General features: G+C 42.4%; 1 protein-coding gene across 1 annotated transcript in view; it reads right to left on the reverse strand.

Annotated features, from left to right (window-relative positions):
• The window catches only part of LOC309548329 (rho guanine nucleotide exchange factor 18-like), a 176,289-nt gene that overhangs the window by 100,680 nt on the left and 53,907 nt on the right, over positions 1 to 21,702 (reverse strand). The window contains exons 3-7 of the mRNA XM_082248268.1: positions 19,893 to 19,956; positions 12,226 to 12,364; positions 6,351 to 6,463; positions 2,743 to 2,883; positions 2,382 to 2,629 (exon numbers count right to left, since the gene is read on the reverse strand). Coding sequence (XP_082104394.1) covers positions 2,382 to 2,629; positions 2,743 to 2,883; positions 6,351 to 6,463; positions 12,226 to 12,290 — 567 coding nt within the window. The 5' untranslated portion in view covers positions 12,291 to 12,364; positions 19,893 to 19,956. The remainder of the gene's footprint in view (positions 1 to 2,381; positions 2,630 to 2,742; positions 2,884 to 6,350; positions 6,464 to 12,225; positions 12,365 to 19,892; positions 19,957 to 21,702) is intronic.

The raw sequence follows: 21,702 nt of genomic DNA on the forward strand, positions 1-21,702 counted from the left end.
CTGAGAGGGAGTCGCCAAGAGACATCGGCGACTAGCCGTACTAGGTCGGCGTACCAAGACCGGTGAGATCAGTCTGGGGCCACCAGGATACCCAGAATTCCTTCTGCCTGGATCCTTCACAGGGGGAGAGAGTATATCAGATGGTACAGATGGGCTAGAGGATCCTGACACCTTGTCACGAATCTCTGCATCTTCTTGTTGAGACGAGAGGCCAACAGGATCCACCTCGGGAGTTCTCCACCGGAGACACAGCTGATGAAACACCTCCGGATGAACTGACCATTCTCCTTGGGCCTGTAGACTGAGGTAATTCGCCTGCCAATTTTCCACCCCTGGAATATGCACAGCCGAGAGAGCTAGAACCAAACATTCCACCCACCTTATAATGCCGTATACTTCCCGAGCCACTAGAACACTTAGTGCCCTCTTGATGATTGACACATGCCACAGCCATGGCATTGTCCGAGTGAATCCGTACCGGACATCACTGAAGACGAACCGTCTAATGGGCCAGACGCAGTCTGATCGCCCGAAGTTCCAGTACGTTAATTGTTAGCATGGACTCCTCCAGGGTCCAAACCCCATGAGCACAGTCCGTGTCCAAAACACCTCCCACTCGTACAGGCTGGCATCCGTGGTGATCACCGCCCAGTACAGGGGAAGGAAAGATTTTCCCTGTTGAAAAGCGAAGCCACCAAATCAGGGACACACTTGTACCCCGGCTCAGCAGAATCAGATTGTCCAGAGACTGTGGATTCTTGTCCCACTTGGCAAGAATCTCCCTTTGCAGAGGTCTCGTGTGGAACTGTGCAAATGGAACCGCCTTGAAGGTAGACCCCTTCGGGCCCAGCATCCACATGCAAGTCCGGAGAAACGACCGACTGCTGGACAACAGAATTCAAATCGAATTCAACAGCTTCATGAACTTGTCCACCGGGAGAAACACCCTGGCTGAGGCCGAGTCCAGAGTCAGACCCAGATAGTCCAACTTGGTGGGTGGAACCAGTGCAGACGTCTGAAAATGCAGAGTCCACCCGGTGATGTCCAGGTTGTCCTGTAGAGCAGTCGAAGACTCTGCTAATAGAAGATCATCGCTCAGGTACCCCAGCACCACAAAACTTTTGTGAACACTCGAGGAGCTGAGGCGAGACCAAAGGGTAATGCCACGATTTGAGAATGTTGGTCTTTTTGTGGGTGGAAAGGCTTACTTACAGTAAGAAAAACTTGTTCTGGAAAGCTTAGTGGTTCGTTTTAAAAAAAAAAAAAAAAGCTGGATGCATTTTTAAATGCATAAAATATAACTGGATATTAAAGTGGTTGTTAAGCCGCTTTATCCCATCCTGTCAGTCCATATCTGTGTTTTATAAAAAATAATCTGTTCTTTACCAGTTTTCAGAGCACCGATCGCCGCTCACGTGACCTGCCGGCTCTCTCCTCCTCTCGTCTGACAGCTGCAGCGGGCGGAGCCGAGGATTCCCCGCTGAAGTCAGTCAGGAGAGGAGGAGGAGAGAGCCGGTGAGTCACATAAGCAGCGATCTGAAAACGGGTAAAGAACGGCTGATATTTACAAGACACTGGGGTACACAGGGTTATTAGACAGGATGGTATAAAACATTAAACTACAGCAGCAAGAGGGGAGGGAACAGGTATTGACACAGGAGCAGACAGGCAGGGAGGGAGGGAGGGGGGGGAGGACAGAGGTGGACAGGAGAGCTGTGGATGACAGAGACACGTAGACTGACCATGGTGTCAGGGCTCAGTAGCCATGATATACTGTGGTCAGTTTACAGAGGGGAGGGTATAGCCAGGCAAGATCAGCCAGGTTTTTTAGGTGATAGAAGGGGCCATATTATACAGCACGAGCACTGTGCTGTATAACATGCTTAAAGGGAACAGGATCAATATATTATTTAAGGTTAACAAACACTTTAATATTTACAGGTAATAACACCCATGATTGTCGATGCAGGGAATATTCAGATTTTTTTGCTCCACTGAGCAAATTGCATCATACTTTTAACAGGGTCTTATTGCTTTCCACTGGATCAACTGTGGGTGCATGTATAGTGTATTTTATGGATATTTTCTATTGGTTGAACTAGATGTAACAGGAGTTCCTCTACAGTTTTGTTTTACAAAGTATCTGAAAACACATTCACATAATCTGAGTCGTCTCAGAAGATTAGATATGAACCATTATCAAACTACTAAACCTAGCAGTGAATGTGATTCATATGTTTTCGACAGAACAATGTATTTTATGTTAGGAAAAAATAATGTTATATTAGTAAGTAGGTGCTGAGCATCTATGCATTTTTATTTCACAATTAAGACTATTATGTTATGAACTGTGCGATTGATATGTGCACACGAGGGTCTACCTGTTGTACAAGAATATCACCAATCTTCTGTATGATGTAGTTCCGATCACTCCCCTCTTCTAAGGATTCTTTGCGCCTTTCTTTAAATCGAGTCAAGAACTGCCCATGCAAATCCAGAAGTTCATCCAGGCAGGGCAAAAGTTGATTTATTTCCTTATTCCAATGCAGTTCTTCCCTAAGTGCTCGACAATACACTTTCAACATGATTTTAAGTGTCCGGACATGGTGCATTTCTGTCTGCATAAGTTCTGAAATCAGCAAAGAAAAAAAACATGGAAACTCCACAATTAGCTGGAAACTTAACATAAACCATTATAAATGAAGTGAGCTATTCAATTGGATCAAAGATTGCATTTCTCACCATAAATGACATCCTGCCTCTTGATGACCTCTTTCTTCTGTTTTTTGGCAAATGGAGGTTCAACTGCACTGCTCCAAGACTCTGTCTCAAGCTCAACAGCATCAGCTTCCAACTCAGATCTAACGGAGGAATAAAATGCTTCTGAAAAATAAAAAAATATAACACATAAGATTGTGAATTCTAGCATGAGTGAAAGTGTGCTAAGATGCAAAATTACAAATTTCTCCCACATTTTTCTTAGAATGTTTAAAAATACCATTTTATATTCTTCTTACTTGAGGACCAAGTGAACTTGGCATTATGCAAATTATTAATATTCCTTTGTGGGATAATGGCCCTCTGAAACTGTTACATTATTATTTGGGACTTGCTGATAGTAGGAAAGGAGAGAAGTTTTTGAGAAGGTCATCTAGACAGCCTGCTACCTTGATGCCCTGAGTTCAGAGCAGGGCAGGCAAGCAGAGGTGCTCAGACCTTTGTGAATACTCAAGGACCAGAAGATAGGCCAAAAACAGCACCAAACTTGAAGTTGATAGGGTAGTTAAAATGGAACAGGCATTTTAAATGTCCACAGATACCATGTACTCTTCCTTGCCTCAGAAATTTTGGAATTTATAGGAATTTTTTGAGGGATTTTAAACTTAGAAAAGGATTCAATCCTTTGAATTTGTCTTGTGAGGGTACTGGCACAATGACTCCCCGGGACAAGAGGTGATTCAGGGCATTCCAGAAGAGGGTGCCTTGAGACCTTCTGCCCTGGAAGTAAAACCTTATCTCTTCCTGACATTCTTGGATGAATTGGTCAAGTGCCCCACCAAAAAGACATCTTCCTTGGAAAGGCATACACATGAGGTGCCTTTTGCAGGCAGCTTCAGCTGTCCAAGCTTTTAACCATAAGATTGTGCCTACCACACACCCCCTTCCCTGGGTGCAAGATCTCACTTTATTTCTTGCCCCAGAGACATGACAAGGAGTAGGAACCCCCCCCCCCCCCCAGATGAGGAGAAATCATCATCATACTTAGGCTTACTATGGGGCATGAACTGTCCCTCCCCCCCCCCCTAAACTTGACAGTTTGAGCCGATCATGTGACCGGACAGAAGCACCCCGAGAATAGACAAGTATACACATCTTTCTTCTACAGGGTAGTTTGAATAGGATTGGGAGCATATTTAAGGTTGGATAGGTTTAGCCTAGGCTTCCACTTAATAAAGCATCCATGACTGTTTTCTTAAGGAATGAATGCCTGTTCCCAGATTAGGAACATAATTGTAATCAAGACCAGCTCTGGATTTAAAGCGGTAAGCTAGTGTTCAGAGTGGAATATGTCTGTACTGGGAAGAAGTTATCAATGTGACAGCTTGCCACAAAGGGCTCTATCCCTGGCCCAGTTGAGCTGTTGGAAAGAAAATATAGCTGTCAGATAAAAACGAAATATTAAACAAAAAAAGGGGCCAGGAATACTGGTGATGTCATTACCTAAATATGGTAATGCACACATTTGGGAATAGATGACCTCTCAACAGAGGTAGACCTGGTGGGGAACTAGTCCCCATGGCCGCAGCACTGTTGAATGGGCAGAGCCTGGGGAAAAAACAGACTAATTTCCTATTAGGTCCACTTTGCTTTTGATTGAGTTTGGATGGCAATGGGTGGATTTTAAATCTATTATTGAGCTGAACAGTGACTGTGGATACACCCATTGCTGTGAACTGTCAGTCAAAAGCAAGGCAGACCTGATGGGGTATCTCAGCTCCCCATCAGGCTCTGCCTGCCTTACTTAAAAACTGCTTGGTCCTGCACCTGGGAGCGTGATGGACACTGTGGCTGGGGAGGGAGTACATTAAGGAAGGCAAGTCAAATATATATAAGTCTGACCTCAAGAGCCAGCCAACAAAAGATTTACAAGGTGGTATCAAAACGTTTTGAGACTAGTTTTTTTGAACACACCAACAGATGGCAGCACAATGCTGCACGCACAATCACAGGGAGCACCGATCTTTATAAGTCAGCGTGCCAAAAGACATCATCCTGTGTACATTGGGAGCAGTGCAACTGGTGCTATTCTAAACACGTGCGTTACCACTCCTATTATTTTGTCATGGACAGCAAGTTAGAACAAGGAGCAAATGTGCAACTTTGCGTGAAACTGGGAAAATCTGCCACAGAGATCCAACTCAAAGATCACCATTTTGACACCATTGCAGAGACCCAGCGCGAATAGCAGAAGATGCTTGACACGCTTCGAAAAGACGACTTCCAAGAAACATTCCAAAAGTGGCAGGAACACTGGGAGCGCTGTATTTCTGTGCAAGGGGACTATTTTTCAGGTGATGTGTAAACTTAGTTAAATAAAGTACTATCTTGTAAACAGAGCTAGTCTCAAAACGTTCTCATACCACTTCATATATACATATTTCTGACAGGTACATGAATCTGGCACAAACATCAACAATTTTGGTGCAGAGGTGTCCATTTATGAATTCCCCTGATTAGGCTCTACATGATTTTGCCTTAAAATCACACATAGCTTTGAGTTTGATATCTTTTATTAAAAGTACCGTATTTATCGGCGTATAACACGCACCTTCATTTTAGGAAGGAAGTTTTAGGAAAGAAAGATTTTAAACAATTAAAAATAATAGTGCATAGCCCTTTTTCATTATATACCCGCCCCCCTTTACATTACACAGTTCCCCCCATGCAAAGTACATACCCCTTTTTATTATAACCCCCCTTTACACTGCACAGCCCCCCTCCACTCCCAGGAGACCCCCAGTCTCCTGGGACAGCCCCAACAACTCATAGAAAACTGAATAAATAAAATAGATAAAGTCCATATGAAATGTATATAGAAAAGATGTCCAACACCAGTGTGAAAAAGCAGTTAGCACACAGCAGTCACCCTGTGGGAGTTCAGGCAGTTTACCGGATGTATATGACCCTCAGAGTGATCACATAAGGCAGAGATATAGCAACAGCAGGCAGCAGATGAACAAATGGATACCAGCTTGTATTGCAGATGAATCAATGAACAAGCATGTAAATCTATGCCTCTAAATACCTTGTTAGCGCCGTTCATTCATATCCGATCATGTGACCGCTGTCCTCCTCCTGTGACGTTTAATGGCCGGCATGTGATCACTCTCCTCCTCCAATCTTAAGCTACACTCAGAGGAGGAGGAGGAAGCTTACAAGGTATTTAGAGGCACTGCTTTTAAGTGACAGTAATGTGATTTGATATGAAGGATCTATAAAAAGGGGCTGGCGGTGGATTTTTCTTAACTGCAGGGTACGCTGGCAGGGCAGTCCCAGGGCCAGGAGAGGCGGAGCGGGGCGGCCAGCCTGACACCACTCCTCCGGACTGCCGATCCATGCCCCCCTCCCCCGCACGTTGATAAAAAAAAAAAATATATCGGCGTATAACACGCACCCATTGTTTGCACTATATATTCAGGGGAAAAAAGTGCGTGTTTTACGCCGATAAATACGGTATACAATCTGTTTTCTGTACTTAGAAACATGTGAAAACAATATCTGTGTCCTGGAGTGTAAAATGCAAGCATCTCTCTGACAGAACATGAATGAAATAATTTTTAAAACATTACCTTCCACAAATAATGATTCTGTACTTGAAGGGGCCAAAGACAAATTGTCCTCTGTGAATATCTTTAGTTTGCTAAAATTTGAGTCCAGTTCATCCATATCTCCTGTGGCGGAACTAAGAAGAATAATGAAAAAAAAATGAAAATAAATATTCTTGCATAGTGCAACATGTGTAGTGATGTACAGTGGGGAACATAATTACATGATCCCCTGCAGATTTTGTAGGTTTGCCCACTTACAAAGAAATAAAGGGTCTAGAATTATCATAGGTGTATTTTAAATGATAGAGACAAAATAATCAACAAAAAAATCCAGAAAACACACATAAAATGAGTTGCAGTTCAGTGAGTAAAATAAGTATTTGATCCCCAAGCAAAACATGACTTCGTACATGATGGAGAAACCCTTGTTGGCAAGCACAGAGGTAAGATGTTTCTTGTGAAAAGAACAAAAAGAGGGCGCACCAGCCTTGTGCATTACACAAGAGGAGTTTTATTAAAATGAAGTGAAAAGAAATAAACTCACAAACCCAAAAGTCTTAAAAGCGTATCAGTCCATAATGGACAGAAAGCAACCAGGTCACCTACGCTTTTAAGACTTTTGTGTTTGTGAATATATTTCTTTTCACTTTATTTTATTTTAATAAAACTCAACTTGGGTAATGCACAAGGTTGGTGCGCCCTCTTTTTGTTCTTTTCACAGTGTTTCCATTGGGTTTCCCCTGACCCTAGGAGGGCAACAAAATCTGTGCATATACCTGGAGCCATAGAGACTCGCCGCTGCCACATCTCTTGATTACAGGAGATTTTTTTTGTAGCCGTTTCTTGTAGTGAGTGACCAGGTTTGCACACATCTGAGGAGGGATTTTGGTCCACTTTTCTTTACAGATCTTCTCTAAATCTTTACGGTTTCATGGCTGTCTCTTGGCAACTTGAAGTTTCAGCTCCCTCCATAACTTTTCTATAGGATTATGGTCTGGAGACTAACTAGGCCACTGCATGATCTTAATGTGCTTCTCCTTGAGCCACTCCTTTGTTGCCTTGGCGGTATGTTTTGGGTGATTGTCATGCTGGAAGACTCACCCACGACCTAGTTTCAGTGTTCTGGCTGAGGGAAGAAGGTTCTCATCCCAGATTTTACAATACATAGCCCCGTTTATTGGCCCCTCAATGCGGCAAAGTTGGCTTGTACCTTTAGCATCATGTTTCTACCTCCTTGCTTGACTGTAGGAATGGTGTTCTCAGGGTCATAGTCAGCATTTTTCTTCCTCCAAACACAGCACGTCGAGTTAATGCCAAAGAGCTCAATTTTGGTCTCATCTGGCCACTGCACTTTCTCCCAATCATTTAGATGTTCATTGGCATGACTGTACATGTGCCTTCTTGAGGAGGGGGACTCGCCATGTTTGGAGGAAGGAAAATGCTGACTATGACACCAAGAACAGTCAGGCAAGGGGATAGAAATATCATGCTTTGGGGCTGATTCTCTGTTAAAGGTACAGGCCAACTTTGCTGCATTGAGGACCAATCGACGGGGCCATGTATTGTAAAATCTTGAATGAGAACCTTCTTCCCTCAGCCAGAACACTGAAGATGGGTCATGGATGGATCTTTCAGCATGAAAAACATACCGCCAAAGGCAACAAAGGAGTGGCTCAAGAGGAGGCACATCAAGGTCATGGAGTGGCTTGGCCAGTCTCCACACCTTTATTCTATAGAAATTTTATAGAGGGAGCTGAAACTTCGAGTTGCCAAGCGACAGCCAAGAAACCTTAGGAATTTAGAGAAGATCTGTAAAGAAGAGTGGACCAAAATCCTTCCTGAAATGTGTGCAAACCTGTTCAGTAACTACAAGAAACGCCTTACCTCTGTGCTTGCCAACAAGGGTTCTCCACCAAGCACTGAGTCATGTTTTGCTTGCGTATCAAATACTTATTTTACTCACTGAACTGCAACTCAATTTATAACATTTGTATCATGTGTTTTTTCTGGATTTTTGGTTGATATTATTTCATTTAAAATACACCTATGATAAACATTATAGACCCTTCATTTCTTTGTAAATGGGCAAACTTACACAATCTGCAGGGGATCAAATAATTATTTCCCCCACTGTAGTATGTGTACAATTATTAAAGAGAGGTTTAAAGAGGAAATTAGAGAGGTTGTCTGCAAAATACACAAAGATTTTTGCAATATGCCGTAAAAAAGATGAAGCCTTTCATTTAACATGTAAAAAAAACTGTAACCAAACAGGTGAAGTAAGCAGTCGGTGTACTGGCTTATTTTGTTTAAATATACAGTAGGTTACCATCTTATCCTGGCAACAAGATGATAAAAACACCAAGCACCCACAGTGGTCAACAGAACACTCCTAACCCAGGACAATGGCTGTTTCTAGGGACCAGTAATGGTTCCACTTTCCCTTTTAAAAAAAAAAAAAAAAGGTTCTAAACTGGCAAGCATGGCCATAAACAACTTAAAGGGTGTTGGTCATAACTGGGTGCTGGACATAACTACACTCAACAACTGCAAAGCGCTTTGACTGATTTTTTGAACAAAGTTATTGGATTGTAAGTGTATGCCTACCGCAATCAGGATGACACTTGCCACTTAGTCCAGTCTGTTTGAATAATGCCCTGCACAAGATAAAGTCTGCAGTTGTATTGCACAAGTCTGTATATTGTAAATAGCTTCTTTTTGTGTTTCTTGCTGGTAGTGCAGCCCATGATGTGTGCACCTAATGCTCACACAAAGATCTTAACCCATTCTTACATCAGCTTCCTCAGTCCCCACTGCACATCAAGATCCCCTTTTTATTAGTGACCTCAGCTCCCCCTTTACATCACCCCACTCCACCCCTTTTACAGTAGTGTTCTCACACTTCCTCACACCCCCATTAACAGTAATGTTCTCTGCCCCTATTTACACCATTTCCCCACATTGCAGTCCTCAGCTCCCCCCTATTCCAGTCCACAGCTCCCCCACATTCCAGTCCTCAGCTCCCCCCCCCCAATATTCCAGTCCTCAGCTCCCCCCCAACATTCCAGTTCTCAGCTTAAACATGCTTCCCCAAAAAGGCTAAACGTAGCCAAGCAGGTAACACAGGAGATCAACCCGGAACTGGAGCTCACATGACAAAAAAATACACCCTTTAAGAGGCTTAAACCTCTTCAACAGCAGCCTGCAAAACCTTGCGGCCAAAAGCAGCATCCGCAGATGCGAATACTTACACGTTGTAAAATTTTGAAGGTGTGCACGGACGACCAAGTAGCCGCCTTGCAAACCTGGACCACAGACGCTTGATGACAGAAGGCCAAGGAGGCACTAAGCGCCCTCGTAGAATGCGCCTTCAGGTTTATCAGGTAGGAAGATGGGTTAATACAGTCAGAGGGAGTGGTAGGGGCTCACAGAAAAGGAAGGCCAGACCTGGGTTTGAGCACCCTAACCGATTTGCCATGTTGGGGGAAGATGTGGGGGTGGCAAACTCAGAGGTGGCAGCCCTAGATGTCACTGCTATCCCTAACAGCCGGGAGAGCAGTCCGTCTAGTAGAGGTAGTGAGGGGACTGTAGGTAGGCCTAAACAGTTGGTGGTAATTGGGGATTCTATAATCAGGACTGATAGAAAAATTTGTTGCAAGGATAACCTCAACCAAATGGTTTGCTGTCTCCCTGGTGCCAGGGTTCGCCATGTGGTGGACGGGGTTAATAAATTATTGGGAGGGGCTGGGCATGACCCAGCTGTATTGGTCCACATTGGAACCAATGACAGAATATATGGAAGGTGGAGGCTCCTTAAGAACCAATTTAATGAACCAGGCTGAAAGTTAAAGGGAAGGACCTCCAAGGTGATATTCTCTGAAATATTGCCTGTGCCATGCGCAACACAGGAAAGGCAGGGGGAGATTAGAGAGCTGAATGCATGGCTAAAGACCTGGTGTAAGAAGGAGGGATTTGGGTTTTTTAGTGCACTGGGCTCACTTTTCATTGGGGTGCAACCTATATGCTAAAGATGGTTTGCACCTAAATGGAAGGGGGTCTGTTGTGCTGGGGGAGAGGTTTATGGAAAGGCTGGAGGATTTTTTAAGCTAGGATTGAGGGGGAGGGTGAATTAGATTATAATGGGTCAGACAGGGGTCAGCCCCTATTGGTGGGTGGAATGGGGAAAGATGGGGGGAGAGTTATGGTAGAGGATAAGAAGGTTCCCATGTTACAAACAACCATTGGAAATGGTACTATTTGTACCAAAATTAAAAACATGCAAAATAAGTGTGCAAAATGGGACAATGATTTAAAAAGTGTTTGTTCACCAATGGCAGAAGTCTGCCAAGCAAAATAGGTGAGTTGGAAGCTCTGGTGCATGAGTAGAACTAGGACTTAATTGGTATTGCTGAATCTTGGCTTCATTCTTCACATGACTGGGCTATTAATATTCCTGGCTATGCTCTCTTTTCGGAAAGACAGGGTAAAATGGAGGGGTGGTGGTGTCTGTCTCTATGTGAGAAGTGATCTCAAAGTGAGCGTGAAAGATGACCTAGTTGATGAAGAGTGTGCTGAATCTGAAGCAGTATGGGTTGAAATGTACATGGGTGTTCATAAAACAAAGATTATCATTGGAGTTTGTTATAGACCTCCCAGTATTAATGAGGAGGTGGAGACTCTGGCACAGATAGAAAGGGCTGCAAGGGCTGGGACAGTGTTAATAATGGGGGATTTTAACTGCCTAGACATTGACTGGAGTAATGGCACTGCTGGAACAGTTAAAGGGCAAAAATGTATAAACCTATTACAAGACAGTTTTATGGTGCAGTTTATTGAGGCCCCCACTAGAAATGATGCTCTGTTGTTCTCAAACCATGCAGAGCTTATTAACAATGTTCATATAAAAGAACATCTGGGTAACAGTGACCATAACAAGGTTTCATTTAATGTTAGCTGTAAGCAAAAAACGCATACAGGAAATACAAAAACACTTAAGACAGCAAATTTTCCGAGGATGGGGGCTGCTCTCCAGGATTTAGACTGGGAGGGAATATTGGCATCGATAAGAACACAAAACAGAAATGGGAATTTTTCAAAAAGACTTTATGAAAACTCACTGCAAAGTATATTCCCAGGGGTAATAAGTTTAAAAGGCTAAAAATAAAAACTATGTGGCTCACGGCAAAAGTTAAAAAAGCTATAGATAGAAAGAAAAGAGCTTTTAAAAAATATAAAAATGAGGGAACATTATCATTGTTTAATTGTTACAAAGAATATAACAGAATATGTAAAAAAGTTAATCAGGGACGCAAAAATTCAGAATTCTTCAAATATATTAACAGTAAAAAAGGTTAGGTCTGAGCATGTAGGCCCTTTACAAAATAATCAGGAGTGGGTGACTGGGGACAAAGAGAAGGCACATTTATTATATACGTTCTTCAGCTCTGTATATACAAAGGAGCATGGGGGAGCTCATGACTATGCTAGAGTTCAGCTTCAATTTGTAAGTGGTTCTAAATCCGCTAAAACATTTAAAACTACCCTCCCCTCATATTGACAATGCTGCTGCCTGAAGTGTCCTGTGCTCATTCCTCCAGATTGGTGTCTCACTAATACAGGTAGTGTGTTACTGGCCAAATTAACCAGTGAGAACAAAGGGGGAAAAGCCAAAGAAAAGAAACTTGATGCAGCCACCACATCTAATAATTGGTAAGCTGGGATATAATACATTTCTGGTTTTGTGTTTAACACTGCTTTATCATAAATGTATAAGTCAACCTACTGTACTACAAGGGGCTCTTCTATTTTTTATTCTCTTCTTTTTGTTATTCTTTTATTTTAACTCCATTCTAACCAATGTATGCATTTTAAAAACTTAACAAAATTCAGTGCTTACCTGGTTCTGCTGCCTGCTGTTGCTTGTATTTCCACTCTTGAATTTCCTCTATTGGTGACAGTCATTCCGGGCCCCCGTCCCTGCACATGAGCCCCATCCAGACCCACAATAGCAATGCGATGAGGGTCCTTCAATGAGGCTGCAAAAGAAGCAAACACCGAATTGGAATAGGAGTGACTACCATCATGCTGAAAGCGGCTGTTCGTTTTCTTTTGTAGTGCAGAAAAAATGCGAAACGTCAAAAGCTCATTTTCCAAAACAAAGTTCCTGCCCCACTTCTTTGGATAAAAGCTGTACACAGAGATTCTGGAAGAGAAAGGCTGGCAACCACTGCCCTTCTCTCTTCTGAGGCTAGCATTCCCCATACTTTTGGTTCAGTCAATGCTCAGCTCTGAGTACTCCGTCAATGTTTCAGGATTTCTAGCTTTGAAAGTTTCCGGCGATGATTCCAGAAACCCCTCCTGCTGCTTAAACTAACCATTATTGACTAAGCTTCTATGACTGGTAATCAAAGACAATTTCACCTGGTGCTTTTCTAACAGCCAATTGTGGCCATGAGATAAATTACTTTAGCACTCCTCTGCAGCAAGTGCTAACTGACAATCTGCTTTGCAAGCACCACACGTGTAAAGCTGATCTTGACAAAGAAAAAAAAAAAGTCTCCCACACCACCAATTATATTGAAATTATATAGAAATTTCAACATAGGAGTATGAGATAACAGAAATTTAAAAAACATATACCGGCATTTGAAAACACAATCTAATTGTTAGAAGCTCATTAAGCACTGCAATAGGTATAATATTTTGAAAATGAGTAACAATACAATAATTTATGGAAGCATGTATTTTAAACCTTTCAAAAATATAATTCTACAGAGATTTCATGGAGGACAATTCTATCAATGACAACAGCACAAGAAGTTACAATGATTTTGTTCAGAATGTAGACAACCAGTACTGCAATGGCCAATAGCTCAGACATCAGCTTGGGTTTATTAAGCCCCCATTCACACTGAATCAGACTTTTAAATCATGTGGGCTTACTTGAAATCACACAATTTCAAAGCCGCATTTCAGTGGGACTTGGCTGACATCTCTGGCAATTCAAGCACAGTTTTCTGTGCAAGCTGCACCTGAAATCTCCATAAATAGTGCAGGAACTTCTTTTTCAAAATCGGTGTGCACAGCAAAGTCGGCATCGCACCGATTTAAACCGATCCATTGCCGAAAATAGGGTGCGACTTGTCATGCGATTTGGACCTGTCAAATCGCATGACAAGTCACACTGGTGTGAACAGAGGCTAAACTCAAACAAAAAATGATATTGCAGCATACTAGTCCTTAGATGTGGTGGCTGCATAATTTTTTCTTTTTTTGGGCTTTTTTCCCTTTTTCTTTTGCCTGGTGATCCGACCAGTAGGCCAGTTATTTTTCAACATCCTTTAACCACTTAAGCCCTGGAAGATTTGGCTGCTCAAAGACCAGGCCCTATTTTGCGATTCGGCACTGCGTGAATTTAACGCATAATTGCACAGTCATGCGACGCTGTACCCAAACAAAATTGACGTCCTTTTTTTCCCCACAAATAGAGCTTTCTTTTGGTGGTATTTGATCACCTGTGCGATTCTTATTTTATGCGCTATAAACAAAAGAAGAGCGACAATTTTGAAAAAAATAGCAATAATTTTCACATTTTTTTATATGAAATTCTCAAACAAAAAAAATGTAAAAATCAAAATTTAACATTTAAGGCCAATTTGTTTTCTGCTACATATATTTGGTTAAAAAAAAAAAAAAAAAAAATTGCAATAAGCGTATTTTGATTGGTTTGCGCAAAATTTATTGCGTTTACTAACTACGGGAAAGATTTATGCCATTTTTATTGTTTTTTTTTTATTTTTTTATTAGTAATGGCGGCAATCTGCAATTTTTTTGTGGGACTGCGACATTGCGGCGGACAGATCGAACCCCTAACTGACATTATTGATACTTTTGCGAGTACCAGTGACATTACTACAGTAATCAGTGCTATAAATATGCACTGTTACTGTCAAAATTACACTGGCAGGGAAGAGGTTAACTTTATTGGTGATCAAGGGGTTAAGTGTGTCCCTAGGGGCGTGATTCTAACTGTGGGGGGGGCGTGGCTTGTGATGTATTCACAGAGACATACGATCCTACGTAGCAGGATCGCATAGCCTCTGTGCTTACATCAGGGAGAGTGACAGATGGCTGTGTTTACATCAGCCGTCTGGTCTTTCTCCCTCTGCAGCAGGAGATCGCGAGTGGCCGACGGACATCGGAGCCGCCGATCACTCGCGCTAGCTCCCCAGGGTGAATTGCAATTGATTACATTTTTGAATACCGCTTTAAATTCGATTCTTTCTTTTTTTGTTGTGAGAAATATAGATCCACGTATTTCCAAAAACCTGTGTGTGCAATGGGTTGTCTGACAAGATTCCATTCCCTTACTGAACTGGCCTAGAGTGGTTAAACTATCTGCTTCATGTGTTCATATAAATGTTGATTTTAGTAGTAAACTGGCCTTTTGTACCATCTCTTTAAAAAGTTAAATCAACATGCTTTTTCAAGCGGCTCTTCAGTCATTTTTTTCATCTTTCCACCTATTAAATCTTCTGCCCTTGTTGCTTTAACTTTGGATAGTAAGGGTCCTTTCACACGGGCAGTCTGTATTTTTGTTCCGCTCAGTGACTTTTTTTTTTTCAAACGGACACAGATGCACTTTTGGAGAGTCCGTTCCGTATGTCCGTTTTTCATCCCATCCGTTTGCGGATAAAACGGACATAATGTATGTCTATGGGATTGCGGAGGTCAGCGGATGACACCGCTGACATCCGTTTTTGCCTCCGTTTCTTAAACGGAAGAAAAATAGGGATCTCTTCCGTCTCAAAAAACGGAACTGAACGGAATGGACGTAAAACGGATGTCAGCAGATGGTCACCCGCTGACATCCGCAATCCCATAGACATACATTATGTCAGTTTTTCATCCGCAAGCGGATGGGATGAAAAACTGACAGACCGCCCGTGTAAAAGGACCCTAAAACATTTTTTTTTCTGCCAATAAATACCTTATACAGCCCACTTCCTCCTTCTTGTCTGGTCATTAGCCTAGGCAAATGATATCATGCAAAGCTCTCTCTTTCTAACTTTTGTGAGAGTTTGCCAGCAAGGGAGGAGGGGTGACTTATAGAAGAGCTGCAGAGCTGGAGGGGGCTGAGGGCAGAGATAACTGGAGACAGCCGAGATCCATGAGTATTCAAGAGAGGAGAAATGTGCAGGCAAGCAGTGGTGTGTGTGTGTGTGCATGTGTGTGTGTGCGTGTGTGTAGTATCTCACAGAAGTGAGTACACCCCTCACATTTTTGTAAATCAAACACACAGCCAAGTATCTCACAGTCTAAACCGCTGGCAACAAAAGTGAGTACACCCCTAAGTGAAAATGCCCAAACTGGGCCAAATTAGCCATTCTCCCTCCCCGATGTCATGTGACTCGTTAGCATTACAATGTCTCAGGTGTGAATGGGGAGCAGGGGTGTTAAATTTGGTGTCATCGCTATCACTCAGTGAATCAGTGAAAGTTCAATATGGCACCTCATGGCAAAGAACTCTGAGGATCTGAAAAAAAGAATTGTTGCTCTACATAAAGATGGCCTAGGCTATAGCAAGATTGCCAAGACCCTGCAACTGAGCTGCAGCATGGTGGCCAAAACCATACAGCGGTTTAACAGGACAGGTTCCAATCAGAACAGACCAATCACCATGGTCAACCAAGGAGGTTGAGTACATGTGCTCAGCGTCATAGCCAGAGGTTGTCTTTGGGAAATAGACGTATAAGGATCTAAACATTGACATTAATTATTATAATATATGTCTATGACTCTATTACCACAGTAAGTATTTGAAGATGTGAACGTTTGAATTTTGTGAATCATCCAGTATATGGATGCTTATTTTGGATTTTTATTTTTATTATTTCATTAATTCATGATTTTTTGTATTTTTGTAGGTATTAGCAGTGGCTTTCCACTGTTGTTACACTATATTTAATTACATTTACAGTTTGGGATTTTTTTTTTTTTAGCCATTATGTTTTCTTCCTTTTTTTTCTTATTTTCTGTCCATTTACGTTCTAATTTTTTATGATACTTAACTTCTTATATATTATCATGGTTGATGTTTTGGGTGGGGTTACGGACTCCTAGATTTTAGATTGAGCCCTGTTTTCTCTCACCCTTTCCTCACCTATGTAAAGGGTCTATTCATCACATATGATTTCAGGTGGGTTTTAAATGAATTAGTTAACTTAGTAAGCCGATTGAATCATGGGTTATATTTTTGTACATGTATATATACCCTTCCTCCTGTGTGTTATGTATATCCGCTATGATTAAGCACCAGTGCCAAGTGTCAAAACGAGTCAGTTGCTGCCGTCTTGTGTGTCGACTGATACTGTATGGATTTTATGCTTCAAGAAAGATGTTGCTATTGGAGTGCGGCCGTCCAAGAACTCTTAATTTCTGTACCTGAATTTCAGTGCCAGTGCCAGCACCTGCATACATGGGGAAGCGCGAGTTTAGCAGTAATCATAAAGAAGCTAAGGGTAAAGGTGATGGACTGGCCAAGCATGTCTCCATACCTAAACCCTATTGAGCATCTGTGGGGCATCCTCAAACAGAAGGTGGAGCAGCGCAAGGTCTCTAACATCCACCAGCTCCATGATGTAGTCATGGAAGAGGACTCCAGTGGCAACCTGTGAAGCTCTGGTGAACTCCATGTCCAAGAGGGTTAAGGCAGTGCTGTAAAATAATGGTGGCCACACAAAATATTGACACTTTGGGCCCAATTTGTACATTTTCACTTAGGGGTGTACTCAGTTTTGTTGCCAGCGGTTTAGACATTAATGGCTGTGTTAAGTTATTTTAAAGGGGACAGCAAATTTAGCGAAGTGTCATTTATTTAGTGTGGTCACATGAAAAGATAGAATAAAATGAGAGAGGGAGAGGGAGAGAGAGACACACAAAACACTGCAACGCAACAGTGTACCCAAACAAAATTTGTATCATTTTTTTTCCTATAAATAGAACTTTCTTTTGGTGGTATATGATCACCTCTGGGTTTTTTTCTTTCTTGCTAAACAAATAAAAAAAGACCGAAATTAAAAAAAAAAAAAAAAAGTTTTTCTTTGTTAAAAATTTTGTAAATAAGTAAGTTTTCTCCTGCACCGACGAGCACTGATGAGGCTGCACTGAGGGGCATTGATAGTCACTGATGGGCACTAATATGTAACACTGATGGGCACTGATAGGCGGCAATGATATGCAGCACTGATGGGCACTGATAGGTGGCACCGATATGCATCATTGATGGGCACTCATAGACAGCTCTAATGGGCACTGTTGGTGGCACTTATAGGTGGCACTGATGGACACTGATAGGTGGCAATGATGGGAACTCATGGGCACTGATAGATGGCACTAATAGGCAGAACTGATGAGGCACTGACAGGCATTACTAATGGGCACTGATTGGCATCTCTGGTGGCCACGGGTTGGCATCCCTAGTGGGCTATAGTGGCCATCTCTGATGGGTCTGCACAGATAATCAATGCGCTGATTATCAGCGCAGACATCCCCCCCCCCGTCAGGAGAGCCCCCTATTGGCTCTCCTCTACTCTTGCCTTGTCAGTGCAAATGGAGGAAAGCCGATAAATGGAACTTCCTGGTTTACGATGTGACCAGCTGTGATTGGTCACAGCTGTTTACACGGTAAAGAGCCTACGTCATAGGCTCTTTACCGGGATCGGAGATGTGGTGTGTCAGACACAACGCACCACCGATCGCCGCTCTGCGCGCCCTCACAGGTGCGCGCGAGCGGCTTATCCTGCTGGATGTCATATGATAACAACCACTTTATGGCCGTCATTCTGCTATATGGCGGGCGGGCAGCGGTTAATGTTTGCATTTCAGTTTTGATCGATGCGTAAGCATTTTTCTTTACAAATTTAGTGAGAAAAGTTTCATACATTGTTTATGACTGCAGTTTAAAGAAGATCATTGGTAAGGAAAAACATCCAACTCAAAGAATAAATTTGCACCCTTAGCAAGAAAAGGCAATGCACTTTAGACAGTTGAGCTGTCTATCTAGCATAACATTAAATAGTATTAGATTTATATAATAGGAATAGATATATTTTGTAAAGTTCACCAATGAATAGCTTTTGGACTATAGCACATTTTAGGGTTTGTTTACACTTGCGGTTGGGGGACAGTAAGAGCACAAAGTTAAATCTTGTTTTAACTGCCTCCCAACCACCCCACCTTAAGTGGCAAAGGCAGTGGACAGGGGTATACACATGCTGCTAGCACAATGCTTTGAGGTAAAAATCATCTCTTCTGTCATGCTCAGCGACCCGCCAAATGTGACCCATTCAAGAAAAAGGGGCCACACTGGGGTTAAAACAGGCAATATGAAGGCAATATGTCACCTCTTCACCACCTGCCAAAAGGTTCTGAAAAGAGATGCGACTGTGGATCGCTTTTCAGAGGCACAGCAATCCTTGCCAAATGTGTAAAAAAAAAAAAAAAAAAAAAAAAAAACCTTCAGTTCTTGTAAACTGAGCAAGTAGAGGGGCAACATTAAACAAATTAGGAATGAGGTGATCAGGGCTTTACTCCTCTGGAAAGCCGAGGGGGAAGGAGAGTTGGAGTATGTGAGCCAATATGAACAGGAGAATGCATAACCCTAAGTGCTACATATAACTATACACAGAACACAAATCACAAAGATAAATAAAAAATATTATTCTAAGTCCCGGTTCACACTAGGGCGACCTGTGAGTCGACCTGGTCGCCTCACAGGTCGCCGCAGGTCGCCTCCCATAGGGAAGCTGCGGACCCGTTCTAATAGGAGCGACACAAGTCGCTCCGACTTAGAAAAAGGGTCGGAGCTTCTTTGGGGCGACCAGGAGGCGACCGCCATAGACTTCAATGTTATGAAGTCCGTGGCGGCCGCTCCGAGGTAACGGCGCGCTGCTCGTAGCGTCGCCCGTATGTGAACGGGGCCTTACAGTGATTTTAGGTTCTCTGCTGAAGTTAAAAATAGAAAATGATGACTTGCCTGTAAACTCCTTATCTTGGAGTACAGCACAGGACACATGGCTTGTATTCATAGAGATGGCAATTTTCTGACATGTTCTTGATGAAAATGGCAAGACTCCTCAGGGCATATTCATAAAGCAGTGATTGAGACTTTAATCACAGTCATGTAAGACACATGCACCAGGAATATTCTCCTGTAGTGGATGCTTGGGGAGTGTTAGATTTACTACTTTATAAAAATGTCCCTTAGCCCTTGTTCACACTGGAGCGACTTGCGTTTTGACAGGTCAAAAATCACATGAAAAGTTGCTCCTTATTGCCGGCATTCGCACTGATCAAATGAGTTTGACGCCGACTTTGCAGTGCCGCAACGATTTGAAAAGGTAGTTCCTGCACTACTTTTGGTGATTTCAGGTGTAACTTGCATAGACATCTGTGCATGAAGCATACTGACATTGATTGTATATCACACCCATAAAATTTGAAAAATATTTTTTTAATCTATTATTATTATTATTATTATAACACTCATATTAAGTGAATTACCTTTACCTTGCTGATAAAATGAAGATACGTGGGAAGACACTGCAGGCTTGTAAAAACTATCCCTCTGTGGGTAAAAAAAAAAAAAAAACTGAATTTTTTTTTAATTAAAACAAGATTAAAATATTGAACAAAGCAAACTTCACCCAAAAGGCAAAGTCCCGCCTCCCCCTGGTCAGTGACTGCTGGTCACTGATGCATTAGTGACCGACCAGTGGCAGTTAATTAACCCCTTTGTGCTGCTTTAGTGCAACCAGTATCAGTGTCAGTGCAACCAGTATCAGTGTCAGTGCAACCAGTATTAATTGACACTGGTTACACTAAATGCATCAGTGACCAGCAGTGGCAATACATTAACCCCCTCATGCTGCATAATACAAATACTATTGGTAATTAAATTAACCACTTGCCAACCCGTCACAGCACATATACAGGATGGCAGCTACATGTGTATGTTGCTGCCTGTTTCTGGCGTATGCCCCTGTTCCATCTATTTTAAAATCATTTGGGGGAAAAAAGTAATTTTCGGTTTCAGTTTTCGGGCCAAGGGCATCCTGTATTTTCGGTTTCGGCCCAGAATTTTAATTTCGGTGCATCCCTAACCAGTGGTGATTAATCATAATTTGTGTAATTTTTATTTATTTTTCATCCTCGCATTTATAATTATTGGTTTAAGTCCTTGTTTCCCCATGAGTAGGAGCCTTATTCAGGTTCTGTATTTATAACCATGAAAAGTAGTTGGAGTAGACAATTACTAAAATTACTCCATAAGAGAAAACGTATCAATCAACCCTTTGATTTAATAGACCTTCCTTATAACAGACATATCCTCATGTCACACAAATATTTTAGTACCTGGATCATCTGGACCAGTAACTTAAAAAAATGCTGTAAAGTGTTTAGTCAATAACTGTATAGTCAATGTACAATACAAGATCATATAATGAAATGCAGATGTACATAAACACATGCTCGCTACACTACACTACTAAAAATACAATAAAAAAAAAAAAAAAAAAAAACTAAACACATACATAAAAACACAATATTAAAAACTGCAATATAAGGCCTCATTCATGCACACTGGATGTTATAAAAATGGCAGTAGCTTTGTATTGAGTTTTTCAACCTTTCAGCTTTTTTTGCATTGGCGTTTTTCATTGTTTGGCATGTTTAGCTAAAAAACTTTTTGTGTGCTGAAAAGGAGGGACCCCGTCTGCGACGAGGGTCCTTACTCTTGTTAGCCTGTGGGGGAAAGGTACTCTTACCCCCTGTAAGACCTTTTGTAATGTCATCAAGGGTAGCCCCAAAAAAGGCGATCACCTTGAAAAGGTAGGTCAGCCAAGGCCATCTTTGAGGTGTGACGCTGACTAGCATTTTAGCCAAAAGCAGACGCCGGAGGACCACCGCCGAAAACCGACAGCCAGGCCAATAGTGGAGCCGCCTCCAGCGTGGCATCCCAAAGAAATTGCAGCCCCTGAACCAACTGGTCCACCAGCTCCGCAAAGGCAGGGGGGGAGTTGTTCCCCCTCCAGGTCACGGCGTAGTAACTTAGCCCATTCAGTCAAGGTTTGCGACACAAGGGCAACAGTAAACACCGGCCTTAGTGCAGACCCCGCCAGGCAGTACATACTGTGGGGGCCACAGACTCTGCCTTTCTATCCGCCGGATCCTTAAAGAACGGGGAATCCTCCACTGGAATCAGGGTAACTTTATTCAGTCTGGAGATCGGAGGGTCCACCATAGGTGGCACACTTCATTTTAATAAGGGACTCTTCAAAGGGGTAGTGCCTAGCAATCCGCTTAGGCACCC

This window comes from Pelophylax lessonae (genome assembly GCF_965119305.1).
Source record: "Pelophylax lessonae genome assembly, chromosome: 1".
Taxonomy (NCBI): domain Eukaryota; kingdom Metazoa; phylum Chordata; class Amphibia; order Anura; family Ranidae; genus Pelophylax; species Pelophylax lessonae.